General features: G+C 54.1%; 2 protein-coding genes across 5 annotated transcripts in view; both read left to right on the top strand.

The window, feature by feature from the left end:
• The window catches only part of ARPC1A (actin related protein 2/3 complex subunit 1A), a 29,029-nt gene extending 20,047 nt beyond the window's left edge, over nt 1-8,982 (top strand). The window contains exons 6-10 of one of the 4 annotated variants that reach the window (XM_021680225.2): nt 1,283-1,495; nt 3,660-3,735; nt 4,162-4,355; nt 6,600-6,690; nt 8,582-8,982. In XM_021680225.2, coding sequence (XP_021535900.1) covers nt 1,283-1,495; nt 3,660-3,735; nt 4,162-4,355; nt 6,600-6,690; nt 8,582-8,620 — 613 coding nt within the window. In that variant the 3' untranslated portion in view covers nt 8,621-8,982. The remainder of the gene's footprint in view (nt 1-1,282; nt 1,496-3,659; nt 3,736-4,161; nt 4,356-6,599; nt 6,691-8,581) is intronic. The other 3 variants (XM_044915727.1, XM_044915725.1, XM_044915726.1) reach the window with 3 other exon arrangements.
• Nucleotides 8,983-14,430: 5,448 nt separating this feature from the next.
• Nucleotides 14,431-25,274, top strand: part of ARPC1B (actin related protein 2/3 complex subunit 1B) — a 14,801-nt gene continuing 3,957 nt past the window's right edge. Inside the window, exons 1-5 of the mRNA XM_044915170.1 lie at nt 14,431-14,519; nt 22,054-22,130; nt 22,715-22,819; nt 23,247-23,469; nt 25,173-25,274. Coding sequence (XP_044771105.1) covers nt 22,067-22,130; nt 22,715-22,819; nt 23,247-23,469; nt 25,173-25,274 — 494 coding nt within the window. The 5' untranslated portion in view covers nt 14,431-14,519; nt 22,054-22,066. The remainder of the gene's footprint in view (nt 14,520-22,053; nt 22,131-22,714; nt 22,820-23,246; nt 23,470-25,172) is intronic.

The following is a 25,274-nucleotide window of genomic DNA, read 5'->3' as shown; positions in this document are numbered from 1 at the left end:
CCACCGGTTCTGGCGCAGCCTCTGATGACTAGAGCAGTTGCTGACTTAAGGCCCAGCAATTCTCAGACTCATAAATATGGAGGACAAACTGATGTGCCAGAAAGAAGGAGGGTGAGGGGATGGGCAAAATGGGTGAAGGGGAGTGGGAGGTAAGGCTTCCAGTTACGGAGTGAGTCTCGACGATGACAGGGAACATAGGGACACTGCATGAGTGTCGTACGGTGACAGATGGTAGCTACACTTGCAGTGAGCGTGGCGTAAGGTATAGAGAAGTTGAATCACTATGAAACTAATGTAATACTGTGTGTCAGCTGTATTCAAATAAAAAAAAAGTAAAGTCCAGCAATTCCAAGGTCATGTCCTCTAACTCAGAGATAACTCACTGTGCCCTTCACCTCTCCAGAGGTGCTCTGCCTCTTCCAGAGCTGCTGCTGTCCTTGTCATTTCAGAGCAAGTATCTCAGATCATGTTAGGGAGTCTTTAGGTCCAGAGGTTCTTGAAGAGAAGCTCTACAAAGTAGAAATAGCATTGGAAGGGGGTGGATTCCCAGCTGCTCTTTCTCCCTCCCTTTTCCTGACTCAGCATCCAAACCTCCTCACACACAGCTTCCTGGAATTCAAGAGGGAGAGACTGCTGACAGCCGACTATAAAGGAGACCCTCCTTCACCCCAGACAATAACCTGTCACAAAGACTGGACAGGGAGCCCTGATAGCATGATGGCCTGAGGGAGAGCCTGCCCACTCCCTCACTGGCCTCCCTTGGCTTCCTCTTTGGATGTCCCTTTCTTTAAATGAGTTAATGCCATTGGTTTATTGCAGCATGGCACATAGTTTCCTCTCCTACCATTTGGCTGTGTGGGCTTCCTGGAATACTGTGTTGAAAATGATAGTGAAGTAGACAGGAAAGAATGCCGTGCTCACTTAGCAAGGTCAGCCATGTGCAAGGGGGGAGGGGCGGGGCAGCATGATCCTCCCCCTCTGGGAGGGAAGGGCTTTTGTGCTCATTGCTTCTAGAAGTGCACCCCTAGAGCAGGGCCAGACACATCGTAGGTCTCCGTGTATACCCTTGGATTGAGGGCGTTTTGCCAGACTCATACGGGCCTGTAGGCAGCCGGTAGAACCAAGCCTTAAGAGACTTGTGGCTGTGACTCTGTCATGTTTCGCTTTTCAAGGCTCAGTCCCTTTGCATTCTGAGACACCCTACAGCAGCTACCCATGGCCTGTCTCTGTATACATATATTTTCATTTACTTTTTCCTTCTTTCCTGCCCCTTAAACTGCAGAGTGTTTTCTGCCTACATTAAGGAAGTGGATGAAAAGCCGGCCAGTACGCCCTGGGGCAGCAAGATGCCGTTTGGTCAGCTGATGTCAGAGTTTGGTGGCAGTGGCGCTGGTGGCTGGGTGCACGGGGTCAGCTTCTCGGCCAGTGGGAGCCGCCTGGCCTGGGTCAGCCACGACAGCACCGTGTCCGTTGCCGATGCCTCAAAAAGTGTGCAGTGAGTATTTGCCTTTTGCGTGGAGTTAGGGAGTGCTTTGGGATCTCTCACCGGCTGGGCTAAGGCTCTTCTTCCCTGGGGGGCAGTTCCCGATGTGGGCGTAAAAATCTGACCCAGAACCACAAGGCTGCCTTTAAAGTCACAGACACACGTTTAGATGGTCCATTTGGGGAAATTTTAAAGAGTTAGGTCTCACTCCCAGAAACACTTCTTAATGGAGGTAGTGATGGTGATTCCTTTGCAGGACCCTCCTGGTTTGCTGCTGCTAAGAGTTCCTTCAGATAGCCGATTTAGTCTGTTCGTGTGAATTCCTCACAACAGGTACACGTCATCCAGCAGTCTTAAGTAGGAGATAAGGTTCTTACTCTGTGGAGTCAGTGAACAGTGACTCCATTAATTTGGAATTTCATTCAGTAATACTTAAAACCCTGATACCAGTTTCTCTGGAGTATGCCGGAAGAACTTGAATTGCAGTGACTCATTTGTGAGGGAGGCACCTGCCCAGCCTTAGGGAGAGCACAGGGCATCTTGTCATACGTCAGAATTTATTTATTAAGATTTCAGAGAGTGCAAGCAAGCACAAGGGGAGGGGGAGGGGTAGAGGAAGAGGGAGAAGCAGGCTCCCCATTGAGCAGGAAGCTGGACGTGGAGCTCCATCCCAGGACCCTGGGATTATGACCTGAGCCGAAGGCAGACGCTCAACCAACTGAGCCACCCAGGTGCCCCCCACATCAGAATTTATATCTGCTCGTGATACGCTGGAGGAAGAGAGATGATGATTGGAATTCTTTCCCCTTATGAATCTTTGTTCTTCCTGGTGAATCCTTTTCCATTGGCAGCTAAAGGTTACCCCCCCTAAAAGGTCTCCTAACTCGTCAACCTGTGTGCTGAGAACCGGTCACCTCAGGTGTCTCTGCCCCCCTCTGCTGCACAGTGACAACGAAGTGACATTTCAGAGAGGATATTTTTTTACCAACTGGATTGAATTGGGTTTATTTTATTTACTTTTTTTAACACCATAATAAATGGTGTAGTCTTCCAGATTTCTGTACATGTATACGCACTTACATATCTTTTCATTGAACACAAATGGGATTATGCTATACGTTTTATACAGTAATTTGTCTTTTGTTATTTAGTTTTGATGTCATAGTTACTTGATTTGTGTACAGTTTATCGTAATGTGTAATAAGCTCTTAGCATATGCTTATTACAGTCCCCCGTTTGCCCTCATATTGATTTATGATTGGGCTTTTCTAGTCCTGCAAGTCCGATTATATCCTCTACCCTTCCCCTTCTCGAACATAAATATTTCATGTAGTAGGAGCCAAGTGTGCCACAGTAAGGCCTTAAGATGAAGTGTTAGGACTTCAGTCCAATTCCAGTGGGGTCTCCTGAGACAGTTTTCAAAATGCATCATCTTTTACATGAAGTTGATCCCAATTCATCAAGCCCCGTGTTTGCCCGCCATGTCTGTGTGACCTCTTGGCTGCAGCAGGTAACTACTAAGTATATGGGTACACACACACCTCCCCCAGCCCTTTTGTGTGCGAGCTCCTGGCTGGCCAAGACTTGTCCCCAGCTCCTCCCCCAGTGCCTGGCAGAGAAAAGAGAATAGACTCTCCTGGATGTTTGTGCCCACCCTCTGGGAGCCCACGGTGACACGGGCAAGGAGAGGATGGAAGGACAGGGCATTCAGTCACAAGTGACAGTGACACACAGAGCGGTAGGTGGTCAGAGGAGAAGCCACTTCAGGCTGAAGAGGTCCAGGAAAGCTTCATGGAGGTGATCAGATGAGAGCTGAGCTTCAGAGACCAGGGTGGACTTTGGTGGACAAGCAAGAGACAGCATGTGGGTAAAGGGTGTGGGAGCAAAGGCAGAGATGGGAAAGAAGGACTTGCTGGGGGCCAGTTTGTCATGAGGTGGGGGGGCCTAAGAAGCAGGTGGGCCAGAGAGGGCCAGAGGCCTCTGTTTCTGCAGGTGACCCCAGGGCTGCGTCATGCTTGGGATTCCTGAAAGTACAGGTCATGGGGCTCCTTTTAAGCATACGTGTTCATTTACGCTGCACAAGCCCCTGTGAAAATGGGTCCTTCTCATTTGCCGTGTCTATAAAGAAGCTGCGTGGTCTGTGCCATCTCAGTTTAACAGCTGTTCTTGTGTTCAGGGTCTCAACTCTGAAAACAGAGTTCCTGCCCCTCCTGAGTGTGTCGTTTGTCTCCGAGAACAGCGTTGTAGCCGCGGTAAGTAATGCTCTCGTAGTACACTGTGTTTAATTCTCCGGAACAGGAGCAGCGTGCACTCTGTGACTTGGTGCCCTGGCACAGACCAGAACAGCCTTTTAGAGTAGCGAGCCTTGGGCACCTGGGTGGCTCAGTTGGTTAAGCGACTGCCTTCGGCTCAGGTCATGATCCTGGAGTCCCGGGATCGGGTCCCGCATCGGGCTCCCTGCTCAGTGGGGAGTCTGCTTCTCCCTCTGACCCTCGCCCCTCTCATGCTCTCTCTCTCTCTCTCATTCTCTCTCTCAAATAAATAAATAAAATCTTAAAAAAAAAAAAAAAAGAATAGCAAGCCTTGAAGACGAAGAGATGCCCGTGGTGTGCACGTTCTGCGGAGCGGTCAGTGGGTGGGCGGCACACCCTCGGCGCCTGACTGAGCTCTTATTTCAGGGCCATGACTGCTGCCCGATGCTCTTCAACTACGATGACCGTGGCTGCTTGACCTTCGTCTCCAAACTAGACATTCCCAAACAGAGCATCCAGCGCAACATGTCTGCCATGGAGCGCTTCCGCAACATGGACAAGAGGGCCACGACTGAGGACCGCAACACAGCCCTGGAGACGCTGCACCAGAATAGCATCACGTACGTGCCCCCCAGCTACCTGGGGCCCCCGGGAAGCCACCTGTAGCCAGGGCCCTGACCCATCGCTGGAGAAGTGTTGGGTGACGATGATGCCTTTCTTCCTCTCCTTGTTTCCTGACTGGGTCCCTTTGCAAGTTGCGTGTACTGTGTGCCCAGACATCCCCTTAGGAACAGGAGCAGAGAGAAGTCTGTAGCTTCCCGACTACGGGCTCTTATTTTCAGCTTGTGACAGAGTGAGCCGCCCCCACCTAGGCATTCTGTCCTTCGAGGTGCAGCTGGTACGCGGCATCCCCCGTGAGGAGCGCTGATCCTACGGCAGACGTGAGCTGTGCCTGCCAGGGTGGCCTCTTCCTGGGGCTTGCTTTCTCAAACCCTGACTGAGAACAGAAGGAGACCTTCCTGAACATTATGGTCCTCTGGTAGTGAACACGTGACGGGAAGACTAGTTATACCCTGGTTGAAAAGGTAATTCTAGGGATGCCTGGGTGGCTCAGTCAGTTAAGCGTCTGCCTTCAGCTCAGGTCATGATCCCAGGGTCCTGGGATCGAGTCCTGCATTGGGCTCCCCGCTCCGCGGGAAGCCTGCTTCTCCCTCTGCCTCTGCCTCTCTCTATCTCTCATGAATAAATAAATAAAATCTTTAAAAAAAAAAAAAAGAAAAGGTAATTCTAGCTGTCATTTCAACCATGGATTTCAAGTGATGTATACCAGTAAGAAGATCACTTAACTAAAGAAACGGAATTCTTTGATGACCTCAGGCAAAACCAAGGAGTTTCTTGACTTCAGGTTTTCATCAGGCGTATGTGAACTGTGTTTTAACCAGACAGCTTGGTTTTTTCTAAATCTAGAGGAGAAATGTAGTCTGTTCTTGATACTTTCAGTGATTGTGGTCAGAGTTAGGTACCATAACATTTTCTCTTTTTGACTAGACCTTTTGTGTTGAGAGATTTGCATTGTGCTGATGATGGTGGGAACAAGAATGGAAACCTCTCGACTTTCTCTTTGGGAGAACTATTAAATGCAGGCTGTGCTTGTCATCATGTTCGGTGGAAAGGGCCGCTGGGTTTAAAATAGGCCGAAATGTCTGTGCTCTGCTGGACAGTCGTAGCTTGAAGACACAGCAGGTCTTCCCTGTGCTTCTCATTTGTCTTGAATGACTTTCAAAACTATTTCTTGTGGATTTCTCTGAAGCTTCTCTGCAGACCGTGTATCAGGAAGGTAACAGCTCTCATTGCGTTAAAAAAAGACCCTTGCAGATGGGCACGTTTGCTTTTATTTGCCGCTATTAAGTCCTCTTTGCCCTTAAGCAAAGGGTCGGCACACTTTCCCTGTAAGGGACCAGAGAGTAAATATTTTAGGCTGAGGAGGTAGCCGGTCTCTGTCACGCCTGCTGACATCTGTGATGGCGGCCACGCACGCAGCCAGTGGCAGTACGTATATATGTGCGCGTGGATGTGTTTCAGTAAAACTTTACGGACACTGAAATTTGAATTTCTTCACAAAATAATAGTCTTAGTTTTTTTATAACTTTTTTTTTTTGGTAACCATTTGAAGTCATTAAAGCTGTTCTTGGTTAACAGGCTACATGTGCCGTAGTTTTGCCATCTCCTTCCCTAGAGGGAATGTTCTAGACATTTCAGAGGAGAAAGAAAAATTATTGTCTAAGCTATGGAATTTTCTTGAAAGTTTTTCGGATAGTTAGGCTAAGACAAGTTGTTTCATTCATCCATTCCTCTGCATTGCTTGCTTGGAATCTTGTGTGTCTGAGTGTTGCTCACATTTACAATGATTGATTTCAAATGCAGGGCAAGCTCTTGACTTGCAGGCCCTGCTTGTCTTGGAAGGCGATTTGGGAGTTCTTGTTTGGAGCCAGTTGGATTTCAGTCATGCTTCATCCTGCCTCTAGTTTTTGTTTTTAATTGTTTCCATTTTCGTCATTGCTGTGGTCCTGCCCACACTCTGCTCCCGGGCAGTCTGCGTGCTGCGTGGCCTGGCTTGTCCTGCCTCTTGACGTTACAGTAACGACTGCAGCTTCCTACCTTTCCAGTCTTGGCTTTTCTGGACATCCGGTAGTAAGATGCATTTGAATATTTTCTGTGTCCGATTGCTGCAGCCTAATGTTGATGGACAACCTAATATTTAGGAATTGGGAATTTGTTGCCTTCAAATGCCCTTACACCATTAGGAAGGTTGGGGCCCGCTCCCACCACATACTTGACAGTCTCTCGTTTTTGCTTTCTTTCAGTCAGGTGTCTATTTATGAGGTGGACAAGCAAGATTGTCGCAAATTTTGCACTACTGGCATCGATGGAGCCATGACAATTTGGGATTTCAAGGTATTTTCTACTTTTCAGAAGAAACGTTTGCATTAAAACTCTGTGACAAGAATGTTTCTCGTTTCTTGGAACAAAACGTCAGATCCATTGCACATCAGAAACGGAGAACATTAGCTTGTAGTTGTCTTGAAAACCTGAAAGTCTGGGCCCCTGGCTGGCTGAGTCGGCAGAGCATGCGACTGTTGATCTCGGGGTCGTGAGTTCAAGCCCCACATTGGGTGTACAGCTCACTTAAAAAAAAATTAAAACCTGAAAGCCATGAGGAGAAAAGCAGACTTTCACAGTGAGATGGGATACACCGATCTAGATGTCCACTTGGCGGAGGGAACCGTGAGTGGCATTTTTGTAGCAGGCCCTGTGTTGAGCCACCAGACTGTTTGACGATCTAGATCTGTTTTCATGGTTTACACAAATCAGTCTAATAAACATTCACGAAATGCCTGTTGGGTGCCAGGCCTGGTACGGGCCCCGAGGATATTGAGGTGAAAGAGCCCTCAAGCGGCTTGTCTGGTAGAGAGTGGCGGTGTTCCGTGGAGCTCCAGAAGAGAGGCCAGTGCTCCTGTTTCTACAGAGGAACTGGGCAGGGGGGGCGGGGGGGAGAATGCCAGCACTGCAGGGAAGAGATGGGCCTGAGCTGCATCTCCAGATGCAGTGGATTTCGGGTGCACGCACAGGTGGGGGCGAGCCGTCTGAGTCACGAGAGCAGCAGATGCGGACCGGCCGAGCTCGGAGCACTGCCAGCGGTTTGGGCTGTGGTATGGGTCCTTCCTAGTTCCACTAGGAAGCGGGCCACGGCGTGGTCAGGGAGAGGCGCTGGGCTTTGTGTGCAGATAGCTAGGACCTGCTCCAGAGCTGAATGGAGAAGCACCAGGCTGTAAGACGTGGACAGCCGTGGGCCCTGGGCAGAGGCTGTTGAGCCCGGCGAACAAGTGAGGAGGAGGTGACCTCCAGTGCTGGCAGGGGTGTGGCCCCAAGCTTCTGGACTGGGAGGAGATTTAGGAGGTCAAGTGGAGGGGCATCGTGAGGAGCAAATGCAGCGGGACTCTGCACACACTAGCTTGGGGATTGGGTGGATGGTGGGTGAGATAAGGAACCAGAGGGGAGCAGCAGGGGTAAGAGAGGAAGGCTGCCATGTGCAGCCCTGTGAATTTAATTTCTCCTGGTTGTTACCCCCGAAACAGGTAGATGTTTACAGAATTTTGCTCCTGCCCGTGCATTTCCATGATGTTTGATTTTTTTTTCCCCCTCCTTGGGTGAAATACATAATATGGAAAAAAGCCTTCAGAATACTCTGGAGAAGCAAACTGTCTTCCTCTAAAAGTCCCCACCCCACCCCCCACCCTTTTTACCTTCCCGTGCTTTCCATCCTGGGCATTGCGGCCCCCATGAAATTAGCTCCCTGCGCAGTTACACTCTGCACTTTTTTTTCTGATCCCTCGGGCCACGGCCTTTCCTCTCCTGTGTATGCTGTACGCTAGGAGGTCGCAGGGCAGTTTCCTGTGGTCCGTCCGCCTTTGAGCACCTGCTGTGTGTTGTGCCCCAGGCCCGCCACTGTGTGGCCTGTGAAAACGGAGTGCCCGCCTTGAGGGCCTCTCGGGTGTGGCAAGAGGCACGGGACATGCACGCAGGCAGCCCTCACCAGTAAGTGCGGCTGGCCCAGATCCTGTGGCTCGGAACCATGGCGACAGGGGAGCGCAGGGCTTGGAAGGGCCAGCAGGGGGCCCAGGCCTGGGAGAGCGGGTGTCAGAGCTGGGCTAAGCCAGATTTGGGGGGTACGGGGCTTGCACATCAGGCGGCGGTGGGGAGGGGGCAGTCGTGTGGTGCAGGGGGGCTGGGGGAAGACGCCACGACGTCCTCAGTAACTGTCAGTGTTCTTCCTGCCGTTTTCAAGACCTTAGAGTCTTCCATCCAGGGCCTCCGGATAATGTGAAGCTGAGTGAGCCTCCCAGATCCAGCATGACAAACGGACAGACTCACAGACTGACAAATGCGCTGACGCAGCCCCGCCGTGTGCATGGTGGTGAGGAGAGCCAGCCGCAAGGAGACACTGAAGACACGTTTCGCGCAAATACCGTTTGTGTGTTTTTGTTTGAATATAACTGGCGACAGTGTTGGTTTTTTAAAAGCAGCCGTGATTTGGGTTTTTCTGTTTTTTTGTTTTTGCTGTTTCATTCCATTCTTGACCAAAGCTTCTCTTTAAGTAGTTTATTATGGAAAATTGTCACACTAACTTAAAGGAAAGGGTGGGAGACATGTCCATTGTCTGCTAAACAAATAAAAATACTGAATGTGTTTTTGGTTTTGTTTCCTTATGCCGTTTCCATTAGAAAAATAGGGACAAACGCTTTATTAGACTTGTTCGTTTTTAGGGTAAAATCTTGGACTCTGAAATCGAGCCACCCTATCCCACCTCTGAGAAAAGCAGCATTTACTGATTGCTGTCTTCCAGCCTCGGAGAGATGCACACGAGGCCGCAGAGACGCCCAGCTGCTGAGCCTGCTCTGAGGCGCCAGGGGGGCCGCTCTGTGCCCGGGGCAGGGGCAGCCCCCCTCATAGCACACTGCGGGGACGTGCTGTGGGGGAGGGTGCCATGGGGACAGGAAAGGGACACGTTACCTTAACAGTTTCCGCTAGACATTACTGGGCCCAAACTGAGTTCTCATCATGATCAGACAGGAAGTTTGATGTTCCAATACTGAGAATCTTGAGAGGTGCAAATATAAATAATTAGCAAAGGAAGTAAATACAGAGTAGCCTTGAGCACAGCCATATTCCTGCTCTCCCTGGCCCAGGAGAAGGGGAGCAGTTGAGGTCTGATGGGTTGAGGCCCCTCACCGAAAGAGTTCTTGGCTTTGCACGAGAAAGAATTCAAGAGCAAGCCATTTATAGAAAGGGACAAAGATTAAGTGTAGAAGTAAGAAAGGAGCTACTTTACAGAGTATGGGGAAGTGGACCCCACCCCTGCCCGCACCGCTGTTTTGCCTCCAACAAGGGGTTTTATGCGTTTTTAAAAATTAGCTAGCTGTACAGGGAGGGGCTTACTCTTTAACTTCGGGTTTAGCATTTCCATCGGGCAGTTTTTCCATTGCTTAGGTTGCAGAACTACCCACGGGGAGCAGTGGTAAGAGTGTCCAAACTTTGTGGCTTTTACTGCCAGAGGGAGAGGGGTCTTACGACTCTTTTTATGACCTGCTGACTTTTAGGTTAAGGGTCAGCCTAAATCCAAAGTGACTTGACTTTGATCAACTTGCCCCCCGAGCCTCCCTTGCCTCCCGCCTCACAGTGATTCAAAGACAACCCTGGTTTTAGGACACTGGTAACAGTGCTTTATATCGTGATACATTCTCAAGAGTAATTTTGCCCTTTTGGTGTCTCATGGGGAGCATCACTTTCCTCCAGGAGAGAATCTCAGCAGCCGAGGGGCTGGCCTGGTGGGCCTGCCTCGTCCCTGTTGCGGTAGCCACCTCTCGGGACCCCGGATGGCAGGAGCCCCTTTCTGTTATATGTGTTTGCACCTGTGCATCCGCAAGGCCATTGTCATGGGACAGACGAAAGTAGGCCCTAAAGGAATCAGCTAAAAATTCCCTTTTCGTATCATTAAATCACATGGTTTGGCCAGCAAGCCCAGAGGTTTTTAGAGAAACACCGTATTCCATGAAAGAAACAATGGCAACAAAGGAACAAAAATTTCTAACTTTGCCTCCAAGAACTTAGCCAGAATTGTCTTTTTTCTCACCCATCCAGCTGGAAACCGACGGTGCTGCCGGGCCCGGGGCCACAATAACTGCCAGTCTGGGGGGCCTCTGGGTGACTGCCAGAGCCCTTTGATTCAAGGCTTTGGGCTTTAATGTCAGGTTATAGTTCTGCCAAGTTGTGTGACCCTGAGCAATCTAGTTAACATCGCTGAGCCTCCGTATCCTCAGCTGTAAAATGGCAGTAAAAACAGGATTAGTAGGGGCACCTGGGTGGCTCAGTGGGTTAAGCGTCTGCCTTCAGCTCAGGTCATGATCCCCGGGTCCTGGGATCCAGCCCCGCATCGGGCTCCCTGCTCAGTGGGGAGTCTGCTTCTCCCTCTCCCTCTGTCCCTCCCCCCGGCTTGTGCTTTCTCTCTCACCCTCTCTCTCTGAAATATATAAAATCTTTAAAAAAAAAAAAAATAATAATAATTCCTGTTAGATACTCAGGAAAACCGAGGTTCACTTTTAGGCTTGGCACTGGCCCTATTATAGGCCCCGGAGACCCTTAATAACTGGTAGAGTGGGAAGCAGTGTATAAAGGATCTTGCTAGCCAAAGAAAAATCCAATAGTTCTTTCCAGAATATTCTGAGAATATTCAGCCTCAGAACCCGGATTGATTGCGTAGGCGACTCTCGGTTTGGCCCAACGGCCATCACCCAAGTGGTTTAGCTCCCACGTGTGCCCAGCTCTGGAGGCAATGATGTGGAGGGTCAGGGTTTCCCTCAGCGCCTGCAGTGTGGCCAAGACGTGAGCTACCCCGTGTGGACTCAGGTCCTGTGTAGATCAGTATATGTATTATAAGGTTAGGTTATTTATTTATACATGTATAATTTAAATACTGGGTACAGTAGGTAGAATAATGCCCCCCCCCAAAGATGTCCATGTCCTAATCCCCAGAACCGTGAACTTTGCTGACGTAATTAAGTTAAAGAGGAAGAGGATTCTGGATTATCCAGGTGGGCCCACTGTAATCCCAGGGATCCTTATGAGGGAGGCAGGCAGGTGAGTCAGAGATGGGGCCGTGGGTGGGAGTGTCGCTGGGCCTTGGAGCCAAGGAACACAGGTGGCCTCTGGACGCTGGAAAAGACAAGGAAACAAGGTCTCCCCTGGAGCCTCTGGAAGGAACGCCACACTGCGCACCGAGACCGGGGACTTTGACCTCCGGAAATGTAAGAGAACACGTTTGTGTTTTTTTCAGCCGCGTTGTTTGTGGCAAGTTGCTACAGCTCAATAGAAAACTAATACATATGCTGTCGATTCAGAAAAAGGAAGAGATACAGGGTCTAGAACAGTTCTTCCCAAATTGCGGGTCAGAGCCCATTCGTGGTTGTGAAAATCAATTTCGTAGGTCATGATTGGCATTTGAAAAACTGAAACAAGCAAAGAACACTTGGCATGGCAGTAAGAGTGCGTCATGATACCTAGGGTTCGGATATACGTGGGGGTGTGTATGGGGTCACAATACACATCACTGTGGGTCATGACCAGAAGAAGCTTGAAAGGGGCGCCGGGTGGCTCAGTCATTAAGCGTCTGCCTTCGGCTCGGGTCATGATCCTGGGGTCCTGGGATGGAGCCCCGCGTCGGGCGCCCTGCTCCGCGGGAAGCCTGCTTCTCCCTCTGCCGCTCCCCCTGCTTGTGCTCTCTCTCGCGCTCTCTCTCTGACAAAAAAAGAAAGCTGGAAAGCCACCACCATTACTTCATTCACCTGGGGGATCCCAGGAAAGGTGCTCTAACCACACCTTTGATGCGCTACCTGAGAATAGCTCCTGGACCCGGCCCCAAGGAACGCAACTGATAGGCGTTAACTACTCACAACAACCCTACAGGGTTGAAACCTACTGTCACATTTTAAAGATGACAAAACAAGTCCAGGGCGGGGGTGGGGGTGGGGGACTGGCTGGCTGGCTCAGTCCGTGGAGCAAGCGACTCTTGATTTTGGGATTGTGCGTTGGAGCCCCACGCAAGGTGGAGAGCGCCCGCGGTAACCGCTAAGCACGCCCCCTGCTGGGCGAGGGCGGGGAGTGGAGATGCCTGGTGAGCAAGCCCAGGTGAGTCAGGTCAGGCTCGGGGCCAGGGTGAGGTCACGGAAACGGACAGGAGGGGACCCTTCCAACTATACCTTGGGGGGTTTCGTTGTAGTGTCCAATCACACTGCTGCAAAACCCTGTGGCTTGGAAGGGGGTGTGTAACAGGTGTCGCCCCCATCCCGGCCCCAGGATATGAGGTGCTAAGCATGTTCTGGGCCTCCTGGGCTTTGTCCACCTCACATGCAGGTGTGGCCTAGGAAAGGAGACACAGGGGTTTCTCCTCCTCCTCACAGGGATCAGGTGGCAATCCCTTGATTTCAGGGAGAGCAACCCATGGTCCCCATGTCGGGGTGGGCACACGCTGAGACACAAGGAGATCAGACTGGGTGTTTCGGGAAAGGTTTTCCTCCCTGGTCTCCCTCACCACTGCCGGGGCCAGCCCACCACGTCCGGAGTCTAGATGTCTGGAGCTTGGCTGCCCTCTTGTGACCAGGAGGCAGCAAGGCCAGTGCAGCCAGGAGGTAGGAACAGAAAGCCGGAAAGAATCTTGAGGCCCTGAGGATAATGCACCAGCCCCCAAACGAATGCCCTCCTGCAAGTCAGCCAACCCGGAAGAGTCAGCCTGGGTGTGTAGCTGCTTTTCTTGGAAACCTGAGAAGGGTGAAGTGCAACATCTTCACCCCTGGGGAGGAGGAATCCTCTGGCGGTCCTATTTGTCACGGTGCTTAGAGCGATGGGTAACAAAGTTTCAACTCAAGCCAGCTGAAGAAGTCAAGTCCTTGGCTCACTGGTCCGGAAACCTCTGGAATCAGGTCGGGCTGGAGCTGACCAGTTAGAGTTTGACCAGGGTGCTGGTCATGTCTCTGAGATTTTCTCCACGGCTAGATGGGAGGGCTGGTGACAGCTCCGCAGTGTCTCCTGGAGCCAGGAAGGCTGGTAGTCCCACAAGCCGCAGCTGAAGCTTGCTCGCTCCTGGAGGAGCTGCCATGTTCACATGTCCTCCTCCCCACCATCCCGCAGAGGAAGAGCTCAGTGTAACAGGAGCTGGGATGGGTGAGCACAGGGTCCTGCTGGGAGCCCAGGGGACACCTCCAGTGGGGGTTGTAGACAGTGAGCTAAGAGACACATCCTGCAGGATAAACCGAAGTTGGCCAGGTGGGGACAGGGTGGGAAAAGTGTTCCAGGCAGAAAGAACAGCATGTGTCACAGCCCCGAGACCGGTAAAGGGTGGGAGTCTGGCCCCAGACCTCCTGAGTCCGGGAGGACCCCGCACCCCATCTGCTGCCGGTGGCCTGGCTGACCCTGGGAGAGAGGACTCCTGGGGAGGGGTCTGACCGGCTCAGTGGGCACAGCAGGGTCTTCACCAGGGTCTTCCCCATCTGCCCCGCCACCTGGCCACATCTCCACTGATGAGGCAGAGGCTAAGGACAGAAAGACCCCTGGGGACCACTTGGCCCAGGATCCAAATTCACGTGGCTGCAAGGCCACCAGACAACTTAAAGGCGAGAAGTGGACCGCAGCGGAATCAAAGGGCAAGGAGTCCTCCTGGAGAGAACGAGCTGGGCCAGCCAGAGGCGCTGCGAGAGGCCAGCGGGCAGCCCCACCCCGGGCGCGTTTGCAGCGAGGGCGGGAGGGCAGCCTCGCCTCGCCTTCCTGCCCGCAGCCGGTTCCGGGCCTGCACTGTTTTTGCGCCCTGAGGGTATCAACTCGCGGAGGAAGGATGGAGAGGGCGCTCTCTGGGCGGCGGGGACGTGCGCGCCCCGCCCAGCTGCTGCTCCGCCTGGGCGCCTCTCGGAGCCTCAGTTTCCCCACGCGTAAAGTTACGAGGGGCGGTCGCGGCTGATTTCTGGGCGCCCGGGCTCCGCACAGCCCCCACCCCGGCTGGGTGGGCGGGGCCTGGGATCTCGCGGCCGCCGCCACCCTGGTCGCCGCCCCCGTCCCCGCGCGGCTGAGGCTGGGAGGCCCCGCCCCCCGCCCACGAGGAAGTGGCTGCGGCGCCGCGCGGGGCCCAGAGCCGGTTCGGCGCGTCGACTGCCCAGAGTCCGCGGCCGGGGCGCCCAGAGGTGAGGGGGCTGGGGGACCCTCCGGAGGGGAGGGGGCGCCCGGAGGGGAGGGGGCGGAGAGTTGCATGCAGGTGAGGAGGGTGCGGGACGCCCGCAGACGTGGGGGCGCGGGGAGAGGGTGCCTCGGTGAAGGGGCACAGGGCTGGGGGCTTGCCAGGTGTGTGGGGTCGCCTGGAGGTGAGGGGACCAGGGGATGGCGGGCCGGGCCCGGGGTGGTAGGCCCCCTCCGGGCGAGGGAAATGCAGGGCTCCCTGCCTCCGGCGCCCTCGGGGCGGCCCCGGTCTCCCCCCCGCCCCCGCCGCCCCCGCCTACCCCTTCCTGACCCTGCCCCGCGATCGGTGCCCCCCGCTATTTCGGGCCGCGAGGGCCCCACGCCCAGTCACTTCCCCTCCATCCTCCAGCCTTCCGGGTTGCTCCGGCCGGGAAATGAGCTGGCGCCCCCGCCCACCTTGCCCCTCCCTCCCCCTCCCCCCCGCCACTGCCGACCCCCCCCCACCGCCCACCCCCTGCCCCTGGGGCCCGGGTCCGCGGTCCTCACCGGGAGGGGGTCCCGGACGCCGGACTGAGTGGCCCCTCCTTGGCCGGCGGCGGGAGAGCAGCGGGGCCCGCCCAGGGCGGTGACAGTAACACTAAGAAGCTCCGTAGCCAGCCTAGCGCGGGGACGGAGCCGGAGGCTCTCCCGGGGTGCTTCCAGGCTGTCCCCGGACTCCCCGCGCCTGGCAGGCGGCGCTGCCCAGTGGTTAAGGACACCCGTTCCCCGGGACCAGGGTAAGAGTGCCAGCTTCCATCACTGGCCGATGACCTTAGCAAGTCACCTAACTTCCCTGGACCTCAACCTATCTTATCTGTAGAATGGGGACGTCCTGCGGCTTCCATGGGATAATGTGTGGAAGTGCCAGGCACACACAGGGTACAGGTGTGCTCCTCCTGTTGGCGCTACCATTATAAGGCCTGCCCACATTTATCAAAGTGTGTGGATGATGCTAACCTCTGAGATTTGGGGTCCGAATCCCAAACTGGGCCATGTAGGAGCTGCGTGGCTTTGAGCAAATCTTGGCTTTTTGTCTGAGTCTGTTTCTTTCTGTACAAAATGAAGGTTTAAAAAAGAAAAAAGAAAAAAAAACCCACAAAACTTTTTAGGCTTGCTTTCAAAGAGAATGTATGTCAGTCTTGGGTAAAACTACTGGGCATTTAAAGATGCCGGTAAAGGTGTGTCTCTGTGCATACATCCTCTCAGTTAGTTAAATGGTATCCCAACATGTTAGTGTCACAATTTACTCTTGCCATATTTATAGTCCTCTGGATTTTTCCACCCTTCCACCATTCTAAAGGGGGTTATTAAGAACATGTTTGCTTAAAAAAAAAAAAAAAAGGTATTTTCTTAGCACCAGAATGAATTTATGCCACCAAAGAGTGTTAATTTTTAAGTTCCTGCTGGTGTTATTCTGCTTGTTCCGACCCAGTTGTTGAATTGTTATTGCGTTGCTCTTCAGAAAGGCTGAACAAATTAGCAGCAAATGAGAGTTTCTCCACAACCCTGCCAACACTGAGTTTTATGTGTTTTTGGAGTTTGTTTTGTTTGGATTGCTTTATTAGTAAGCTTTAATGGTGCCTTCGTATGATTGTTTTCATTTATGTTTCTTGACTTGATTTTTGCCTGGTTTAGAAGACTTCGGGAGCAGACCTGGGGAGGAGGTATTAGCTGGTCTGACTGGGGTGGCAAGGGCTATTCCCTCCACAACAGGAAGTTGAGTAACTGCTTAGCACGTGTGCAAAATGGCTTGCTGGCAGCTCCCTGGAGCTTCTGAGCTGGGTGGGGACTTCCCTGAGTGCCTGTAGGGCCAGGATCTTGCTCCAGACTGCTCCTGCCTGGCTTAGTCTCAGATACAGCCAAACCTCTGGCTTCAGAGGAACTTGGCCAAGCTTCTCTGAAAGCAATAAGGAACCTACAGCCGGTACCTTGTTCAGCCCCAACCTTTTCTGATCGAGATGTGAAGGAAGCATTGGCTGAGGGCATCCAGCCAGTATGGAGAGTCAGAATTTGACCCCAGCACTGTAAGGAAGGAGCACTGAGCCAGCCTTCACCTGGCTTGCTCTGCTTTAGAGGGGAGCTGAGTCTTCCCAAATGCTCAGAGAGGACCTTCTAGATTTCAGGTTTCCAACCTTTGCTAATCATTGACCCTAATCAGGAAGGAAAAAAAAAAAAAACTGAGCACGTACTCCCCAGTAAATATTTACAAATTGCATACATAGGCCACTGAGATAATAAAACATATTCATTTCTTGTAGCCCATCCCCTAAAGAAAAGGATGGGATTCCTGCAACCACATTTAAGAAATATTATTGAGCACCTATTATGTGCCAGGCACTCTAGTTGGTGGGGAGATACCTGGGTGGACAAAGCACATACCCTGCCCCTAGGGAGCTTACCTCCTCCATATCCCAGTGCGGGGTCTCTGGCACCCCCTGGAGGGAAACCCACTTCCTACTTTGGAGACCCGACCTCCCTCCCAGACCTCAGGCCACCCTTCCCTGTGCTCTCCCAGCCCCAGCCCTGGATGATCTCCAGCCCATTCGTACTGAGTGTTCATTGTGTGCTGGAAGGATGCAGGGGAAGGGCTACTGGGAACGCGCAGATCCTGGCTTTAGGCTGGCAGAGGGGAGCCAGCCAGGGGAGGCTCGGCGTTTGGCCCACACTCCCCCAGCCTCTGTTTCTGGGGTAATGAGGCACAGAGCACTGCACATGGACTCCTAGTCCCAACACCGTCCCCAGAGCCCCTTTCTCCTTCCCTCTGACCCCCAATCGTCCAGTGGTCCCACGGTGCTGACTCACAGAGGCACAGTGACAAGTGGGTGGGTGTTCCCGAGGCCATGGCCTCAGCCTGACTTTGTCTCCGCCCCGGGAGCCATTGCTGAGGCACTGTGTTGTCGACACCCTTGGGCAAAGCAACTCTAGTTGGTATTCTTTAGGGTGACTGACTGGTTGGCGGTGGGTGCTAGCTCAGGTCCCATGGAGGTTTTCCTGGGAACGATGACGTCAGTTCCCACGGCAGGGTGGCCAGTCTGACCTCCTGGAACAATCCAGTGATTCTCCTCTAGGAGGATGTAGCCCTGAGGCGACAGTGGCCAGAGAAGCTACTCCCCTCTCTGGGTTACCACTTCCTCATTGCTAACTTGGGGGTTGGGAGTCATTGCTGAGGCCCTGCTGGTTTTAGTTGCTTTGCAGAAGTTATGAAAACGGGAAAATGCACCTCTTCCCTCCCACCCCCTTCCCCCGGATCTACCCCCCAGCCCCTTTAAGGTGTTAGTTAATGCAGTGTACTATGAGTATTTCTGTCTGAATTCATGCTAAAGTGTGACTGGCTGATAGATGTGGTCTGAGCCTCCCCCCAGCCTGTCCCACTGTGCCTGTGGTCATCTTTATCAACCCCTTCCTCTCCCACTTGAGGACCTTTGTTTGGGTCCCAGGGAACAATGGTCAGGGCTCCCCAAGTCCTCTTGGCTGTGTGACTAGAATGGGAGCTGCTGTCTTCAGCAGCCCTCACAGCCTGGAACTCTGGAACATCACGCTAGACAGGCTTTTGCAGCCTAGCCCCTGGGTCTAGATATTCTTGCCAAGACCCTGCAAGAGGCAGAGACGCCCAGTCACACGGTCTGGGACAGTTGGAGCTGGGAAGTTGCATTCTGTAGATGAGCGGTGGGCCCAGAGACCCTCAGGGCTGTAGCCCCAGGGCTTCTTCCTTCTGGGCCACCAGGGGCTGAAAGGGTGGTGGGGGAATTGGCCTCCACAGCGGCGAACAAGCGCCCGGCTGGGCCCCACTGGCGACCTTGGAAAATGGGGGTGGGCAGACTAGCACAGATAGGCCTGGTCCTCCCACTGCTTGTCGTCTGCCGTGTGGATGGTGAAGTGCTCCCACCAAGCTGGATGCCCATGCTGACCCCACCCAGCGGCACCGGAAGTGCTGGGGGAAGTCCCCATCAGACCTGCTGACCTGAGCTGAGGGCCCCGAAGCGCCACTTCCGGGGCCTTTGCCTTACACAGAGAGGCCTTATAAGGAGAGGCTGGGGAAGCAGCCATGTGGGAGCAGTGTGCTGTGTGTGCACATGCAAGACTGGACATGTGTGAGCGTGCACGGCTGGACACTTGTGAGCATATGGGAGCAGTGTGCTTGTGTGTGTGTGCAAGGCTGAACACGTGTGAGCATGTGGGAGCAGTATGCTTGTGTGTGTGCGTGCAAGGCTGAACATGTGTGAGCGTGCAGGGCTGGACACTTGTGAGCATGTGGGAGCAGTGTGCGTGTGCAAGACTGGACACATGTGAGCGTGCAGGGCCGAACACACGTGAGCATGTGGGAGCAGTATGCTTGTGTGTGTGCGTGCAAGACTGGACAGGTATGAGCGTGCAAGGCTAGATGCGTGTGAGCATGCACGGCTGGACACTTGTGAGCACGTGGGAGCAGTGTGCTTGTCTGTTCATGTGCAAGACTGGACACGTGTGCACGTGCAAGGCTGAACACGTGGGAGCATATGGTAGCAGTGTGCTTGTGTGTGCACGTGCAAGGCTGAACATGCATGAGCGTGTGTGGCCTGAGCAGGTGTATCAGCTTTCTCTTCCTCAGCAGTGTTGATTGAGGACCCACTTGGTGCCCTGCTCCAGGCATGTCCCTACCTTGTCCCTGCATGTGTGTCTGTGTGTCCGTGAGACCTGGGCTGCCCCAGGAACCTCCCAGAGCTTCCTGCTGTAAATAAAAACAGGTTTTGCATCTGGGGTGGGCAGGAGGAGCAGGGGCCACAAGGCGGTAAGCTGGGGGTCAGGAAGCCAGGCCCGGCAGGATTTGTGGTGCCACCTGGGGCAGGCCCGTCACTGAGCCCTGGATTTCTTGGGGGACAGTGGGCTACATGCAGCCCATCTCTAGCGGCTGGGCCCCAACTCCATGCTGTGCCTTCCAGCAGGGCCTCTGGGTCAGCCATGTGGGTAAGCTGAGCCTGAACAGGTGGCCATTCTCCTGAGGGGCTGGATAGGTGCCCACTAGTTTCCTGGGGTGTTCAGGGCTCAGACCCAGAGCTGGGGAGAAGCCTGCCTTTAGCCCAGTCCATGGGCTGCAGACCTGCCAACGGGTTCCTGGTGACATCTGCCAGGTGTGACTGGGCAGGTAGCTTCCCCTCGCTGAACCTCAGCCTGTCTGTCTGTCATCTGGGGCTGTGGCATCTGAGCACTAAAGTCAAGAACACCTGGGGTGGGGGGATGGGTGAAACAGGTGAAGGGGACTAAGAGCACACTTATCTTGATGAGCGCTGAGTAACGTATAGAATTGAGTCACTATGCTCTACACCTGAAACTAAGAACACTGTGGGAACGCTACTGGAATTAAAAAAATGCCTGGACTGCTTAGAGCTAGCAAGTAAGGAGCATTCAGGAAGTGTTGGGTGGTGGTTGTTTTTTGTTTTTTGGGTTTTTTTTTTTTTTTAAGATTTTTATTTATTTATTTGAGACAGACAGAATGAGAGAGAGAGAGCACATGAGAGGGAGGAGGGTCAGAGGGAGAAGCAGACGCCCTGCCGAGCAGGGAGCCCGATGCGGGACTCGATCCCAGGACTCCAGGATCATGACCTGAGCCGAAGGCAATTGCTTAACCAACTGAGCCAGCAGGCGCCCCTTTTTTGGGGTTTTTTTAAGATTTTAAGTCCTCTCTACACCCAACATGGGGTTTGGACTCGCAACCCCAAGTTCAAGAGTTGCATGCTCTACCGACTGAGCCAGCCAGGCGTCCCAGTAGTTTTTAATTTTTTTTTCTTTTTAAATCAGAGAGAGTGAGCACAAGCAGAGGGAGGGACAGAGGCAGAGGGAGAAGCAGGCTCCCCGCTGAGCAAGGAGCCTGATGTGGACCTCAATCCCAGGACCCTGGGATCATGATTTGAGCCGAAGGCAGACGCTTAACCAGCTGAGCCACCAGGTGGCCCCTGTTTTAATTTTTAATAAAGAACTTCCTCTGCTGGGTACTAGTGAGAGTATACAGCTGGCTTCCTCATGTACTTAGGTAGCACCGACTACATGCCAAGCACCCAGGCACTGGGGAAAGCAGTGTGGACAAGACCCGTGAGAACTGTGTGCATCCAGCTCTGTGAGTCCCAGCTGGGGGAGACTGCAGGTGCTATGAATGAGAACCGCGTAACGAATGCTCAGTGATGATTCTCTGCGGGGAAACTTCCATCGGGAATAGGGAGTGCTGGGGTAGGGGCCGGTGGCTGAAGCTGCAAACAGCGGTCAGAGAGGGTAAGGTGGCCTTGGAACATGGACTTGAAGGGCAGCAGCATGGGCTCGCCATGCAGGCCCCCCAAGGGAAGAGCTCTGGGGGCCGGGGGAACAGCCAGTGCAAAGGCCTGAGGCCCGTGGGCCCTGGGATCAGCTGCGGGGCTACCCGGGGAGATGGATTCCCACTCGGTGGGTCATGGCTGGTTGTTACCCCGCGGGAGCTGCGTCTCCTGAACACCTACTATGTGCCAGGTGTGGCTTAATGTCTTATTTTACCCTCTCAACGCCTCTGGGGGCAGGACTCCTGTTCCCATTGTGCAGGTTGGACACTGAGGTTCGGAGGGGTGAGCCATGTGCCCAGGGTCAGTCACCGCGGGCAAGCGTGCAGCCGGCTCCGCCACAGGCCCCGCGGCTGAGTGGGGAAGTGGGGAGAGCATGGGTTTGAGAAAGTGCTGTTCACTTTGGGTCTTTCCAGATGAGGAGGACTCTGCCGAAAGGAACAGGGGTGGGCAGAGCTGGGCAGGGAGGCAAGGGGGCGAAGGGACTGCCCGTCACCCACTGTGGTGTGTAGCCCACCTGCCTCAGGCTCAGTGGGTGGCAGCGGGGGAGGCTGGGGAGCTGCAGTCCGGGCTGGGCCCAGTCCTGGGGGTGCACCCAGCTGCCCTCTATACCCGCCTTCACCCCCACAGTCCAGCCAGCCACTCGGGGCCCCGTCCTGCCCTTCCTGTGCAAGGGACAGCAAGTGGCTTTTCTGGCTGAGGATGGGATGTGTCTGTGTGTCGGTCCGTGCCCCTGCCCCGCAGGCCCCTGCAGACCGGCTTCCTCCCCTCCGTCTCCTGGAAGGCTGCCTGCTGTGTGCTGGGTACAGCGTTCATCTCATCCTCACCCCGTCCTTTTTTCTTTTTTTTTTTAAGATTTTCTTTATTTGAGAGCGAGCACGAGTGGGGGGAAGGGGCAGAGGGAGAGGCAGAAGCAGGCTCCCCGCTGAGCGGGGAGCCCGACGCAGGGCTCGATCCCAGGACCCCGGGATCACGACCCGAGCCGAAGGCAGATGCTTCACCGACTGAGCCACCCAGACGCCCCTCACCCCATCCTTCTGCAGGGGAGGGGGCCCTCTACCCTTGAGGAAACTGAGGCACAGATGATGAGCGACACAAGCTCAGCACACCCCACTCATGGGAAGGCCAGGCTGGCCCCTGCTGCCCTCCCACAAGTCAGCTGGGGCCTCTTCTGGGATCAGAGGCGGGGCTGACTGGGGGTCCCTTCCCCTCTCGGGCACAGGAGCTCAGCGGCCATGGCCTACCACAGCTTCCTGGTGGAACCCATCAGCTGCCACGCCTGGAACAAGGACCGCACCCGTGAGTGCCACTGCCACAGGATGGGGGGTGCGGGAGCTCCCCGAGTGCATGCGGGTGGTAAACCGACCAGGCGCCCTGAACTGTGGGCTCTGGGGCTGGCTGTCCCCCTCCTTCACCTCCGGTCGCCAGTGTGGAAGAGGGGATGGACGAGCTCTGGGCACACGCAGGGGCAGCCGGCCAGGGGGCCCTGCTGCAGGTGCCGCTGGGGAGAGAAACACGCAGGAGGAGGGAAATCATTGGAGGTAGAGGCGCTGGTTTACAAAGGGTGGCCAGGGAGGTGTTTTGGAGGAGGTGAGGGAGCCGGCCATGCCAAGGCCTGGCGGCAGGAGATCCTGGCACTGCCCGGAGCAGCAAGGAGCCCAGGGCTGGAGTTGGGAGCAGAGGGCAGGAGACTGCTGTGGGGGTGCCTATGGGTGCAGGTGAAGGATGGCTAGTCCCAGGCGAGGGGTCGCAAGGTGCTTCAGGGAGCCCTGTGCCAAGGCAGAGGGGTGAAGGGCGCTCCTGGGAGAGGGGACTTGAGGGAAGGGGGAGCCTGGGCACACACACCTCCTCGCACTCCCTACCCCTACCCTTCTCTCCTGCAGAGATTGCCATCTGCCCCAACAACCATGAGGTGCACATCTATGAGAAGAGCGGGGCCAAGTGGGTCAAGGTGCACGAGCTCAAGGAGCACAATGGGCAGGTGACAGGTACGTCAGGCTGACTGGGATCACTCTCCGGAAAGGAGACGGGATGGCGCAGGGCCACCCAGTCACTGTGTTAGGTAGGATAGTTTGGGTTGCAAGTAACACAACCCTAATTCAAACTGGCTCAAGTTACAAAGGGATCATGTTGACTCATGTTGGCTCATGTTACTGAAAACCTGAAGAGGTTTTGGGCTTCAGGAAAGGCTTGATCCAGCAGCTCAGTTCAGCATTACCAAGGACCCATTTCTTTTCTGTCTCTTGGCTTTCCAGCATGTTTGGTGATATTTTGGAGAGACGTAACACTCTCAGTTCTAAGTGGCACCCCCTGGAGCAGCTTGCATCCAAATTGTGGCCTCAAGCCCCTCCTACGTGGATGCCAGAGAGCCTTTCTGCTTGGATGGCTTCAGCCTGTTTCCTCCCCATCCCACAGGCATCGATTGGGCCCCCGAGAGTAACCGAATCGTGACCTGTGGCACAGACCGCAATGCCTACGTGTGGACGCTGAAGGGCCGCACGTGGAAACCCACCCTCGTCATCCTGAGAATCAACCGGGCTGCTCGCTGTGTGCGCTGGGCTCCCCAGGAGAACAAGTTTGCTGTGGGTAGTGGCTCCCGCGTCATCTCCATCTGCTATTTTGAGCAGGAAAATGACTGGTGGGTGCCTGGGCAGGGTCAGGGTGGGCTGGGAGGGACCCTGGGGCTGCAGACCAAAAGGTGGTGGGACTAGTGTCCCAGAGAGCACTGGACAGGGTGTCAGGAGCCCTGTTCACAAGACCCTGGGGAAGTATGTCCTCTCTGGACCTTGTAGGTGAGGTGCCAGGCACTCCCATAGCCCTGTCTCGGAACTAAGGGCACAGATCACCCCAGGACCACCTCTGTGAGCGTTGCCTAAAGCCCTGCGCACGCACACACATGGACCCCTTGACAGCCCTCTGGACTGGGCGTCTGTTGTCCCCACTTTTCAGATGAGCAAAGTAAGTCACCCTGAGGTCAGGTCCCTTGTCCGAGATGTCCAGCCTGTCGTGCTTTCCTCCCCTGCGTCCCTGAGGGCAGAGGCTAGGCTGGAGTCTGGGGGACTTGAGATTGAATTCAGCCCTGGCCAGTTAGCTGCTATGGGACAGCCTGCCCCAGGTTTGTCGTGAGGTTTAAAGGCCGCCAGGATCAGGGAAATCCAAATCAAAACCTCAATGAGATACCACCTCACACCAGTCAGAATGGCTAAAATTAACAAGTCAGGAAATGACAGATGTTGGCGGGGATGCGGAGAAAGGGGAACCCTCCTACACTGTTGGTGGGAATGCAAGCTGGTGCAGCTGCTCTGGAAAACAGTATGGAGGTTCCTCAAAAAGTTGAAAATAGAGCTACCATACGATCCAGCAATTGCACTACTGGGTATTTACCCCAAAGATACAAATGTAGGGATCCGAAGGGGTACGTGCACCCCGATGTTTATAGCAGCAATGTCCACAATAGCCAAACTGTGGAAAGAGCTAAGATGTCCATTGACAGATGAATGGATAAAGAAGATGTGGGGTGTATATATTATGCAGCCATCAAAAGGAATGAGATCTTGCCATTTGCAACGACGTGGATGGAACTGGAGGGTATTATGTTGAGTGAAATAAGTCAAACAGAGAAAGACATGTATCATATCTCACTGATATGAGGAATTCTTAATCTCAGGAAACAAAGTGAGGGTTGCTGGAGTGGGGGGTGGGGTGGGAGGGATGGGGTGACTGGGTGATAGACACTGGGGAGGGTATGTGCTCTGGTGAGCGCTGTGAATTGTGTGAGACTGTTGAATCACAGATCTGTACCTCTGAAACAAATAATGCAATATATGTTAAGAAAAAAAAAGAAGAAGAAGAAGGTAGCAGGAGGGGAAGAATGAAGGGGGGGAATCGGAGGGGGAGATGAACCATGAGAGACGATGGACTCTGAGAAACAAACTGGGGGTTCTAGAGGGGAGGGGGGTGGGAGGATGGGTTAGCCTGGTGGTGGGTATTGAGGAGGGCACATTCTGCATGGAGCACTGGGTGTTATGCACAAACAATGAATCATGGAACACTACATCTAAAACTAATGATGTAATGTATGGGGATTAACATAAGAATAAAAAAAAAGGAAAAAAATAATAAAGGCCACCAGGGATAGAGTTCCCAGCTGGAGGGGACCCTGCTCCCCATTGGGCTGATCCAGGCCCTGAGAGGCCCGTGGGCCAGCAGTGCCCAGGCCCCTCCCTTCGGGGACCCTAGGGGGTCTGCAGGGCTCCATGGGAAGGTAGAGTCCCTGGGGCACTGAGGCCTTGGGTGCTGAGAGTGCTGGTCCCCCTCCCCTCTCCCTGTCCGTGTGTCCAGGTGGGTGTGCAAGCACATCAAGAAGCCCATTCGTTCCACTGTCCTCAGCCTGGACTGGCACCCCAACAACGTGCTCCTGGCCGCGGGCTCCTGTGACTTCAA

This window comes from Neomonachus schauinslandi, chromosome 5 (assembly GCF_002201575.2).
Source record: "Neomonachus schauinslandi chromosome 5, ASM220157v2, whole genome shotgun sequence".
Taxonomy (NCBI): Eukaryota; Metazoa; Chordata; class Mammalia; order Carnivora; family Phocidae; genus Neomonachus; species Neomonachus schauinslandi.
This window is presented reverse-complemented; position numbering and strand designations above follow the sequence as displayed.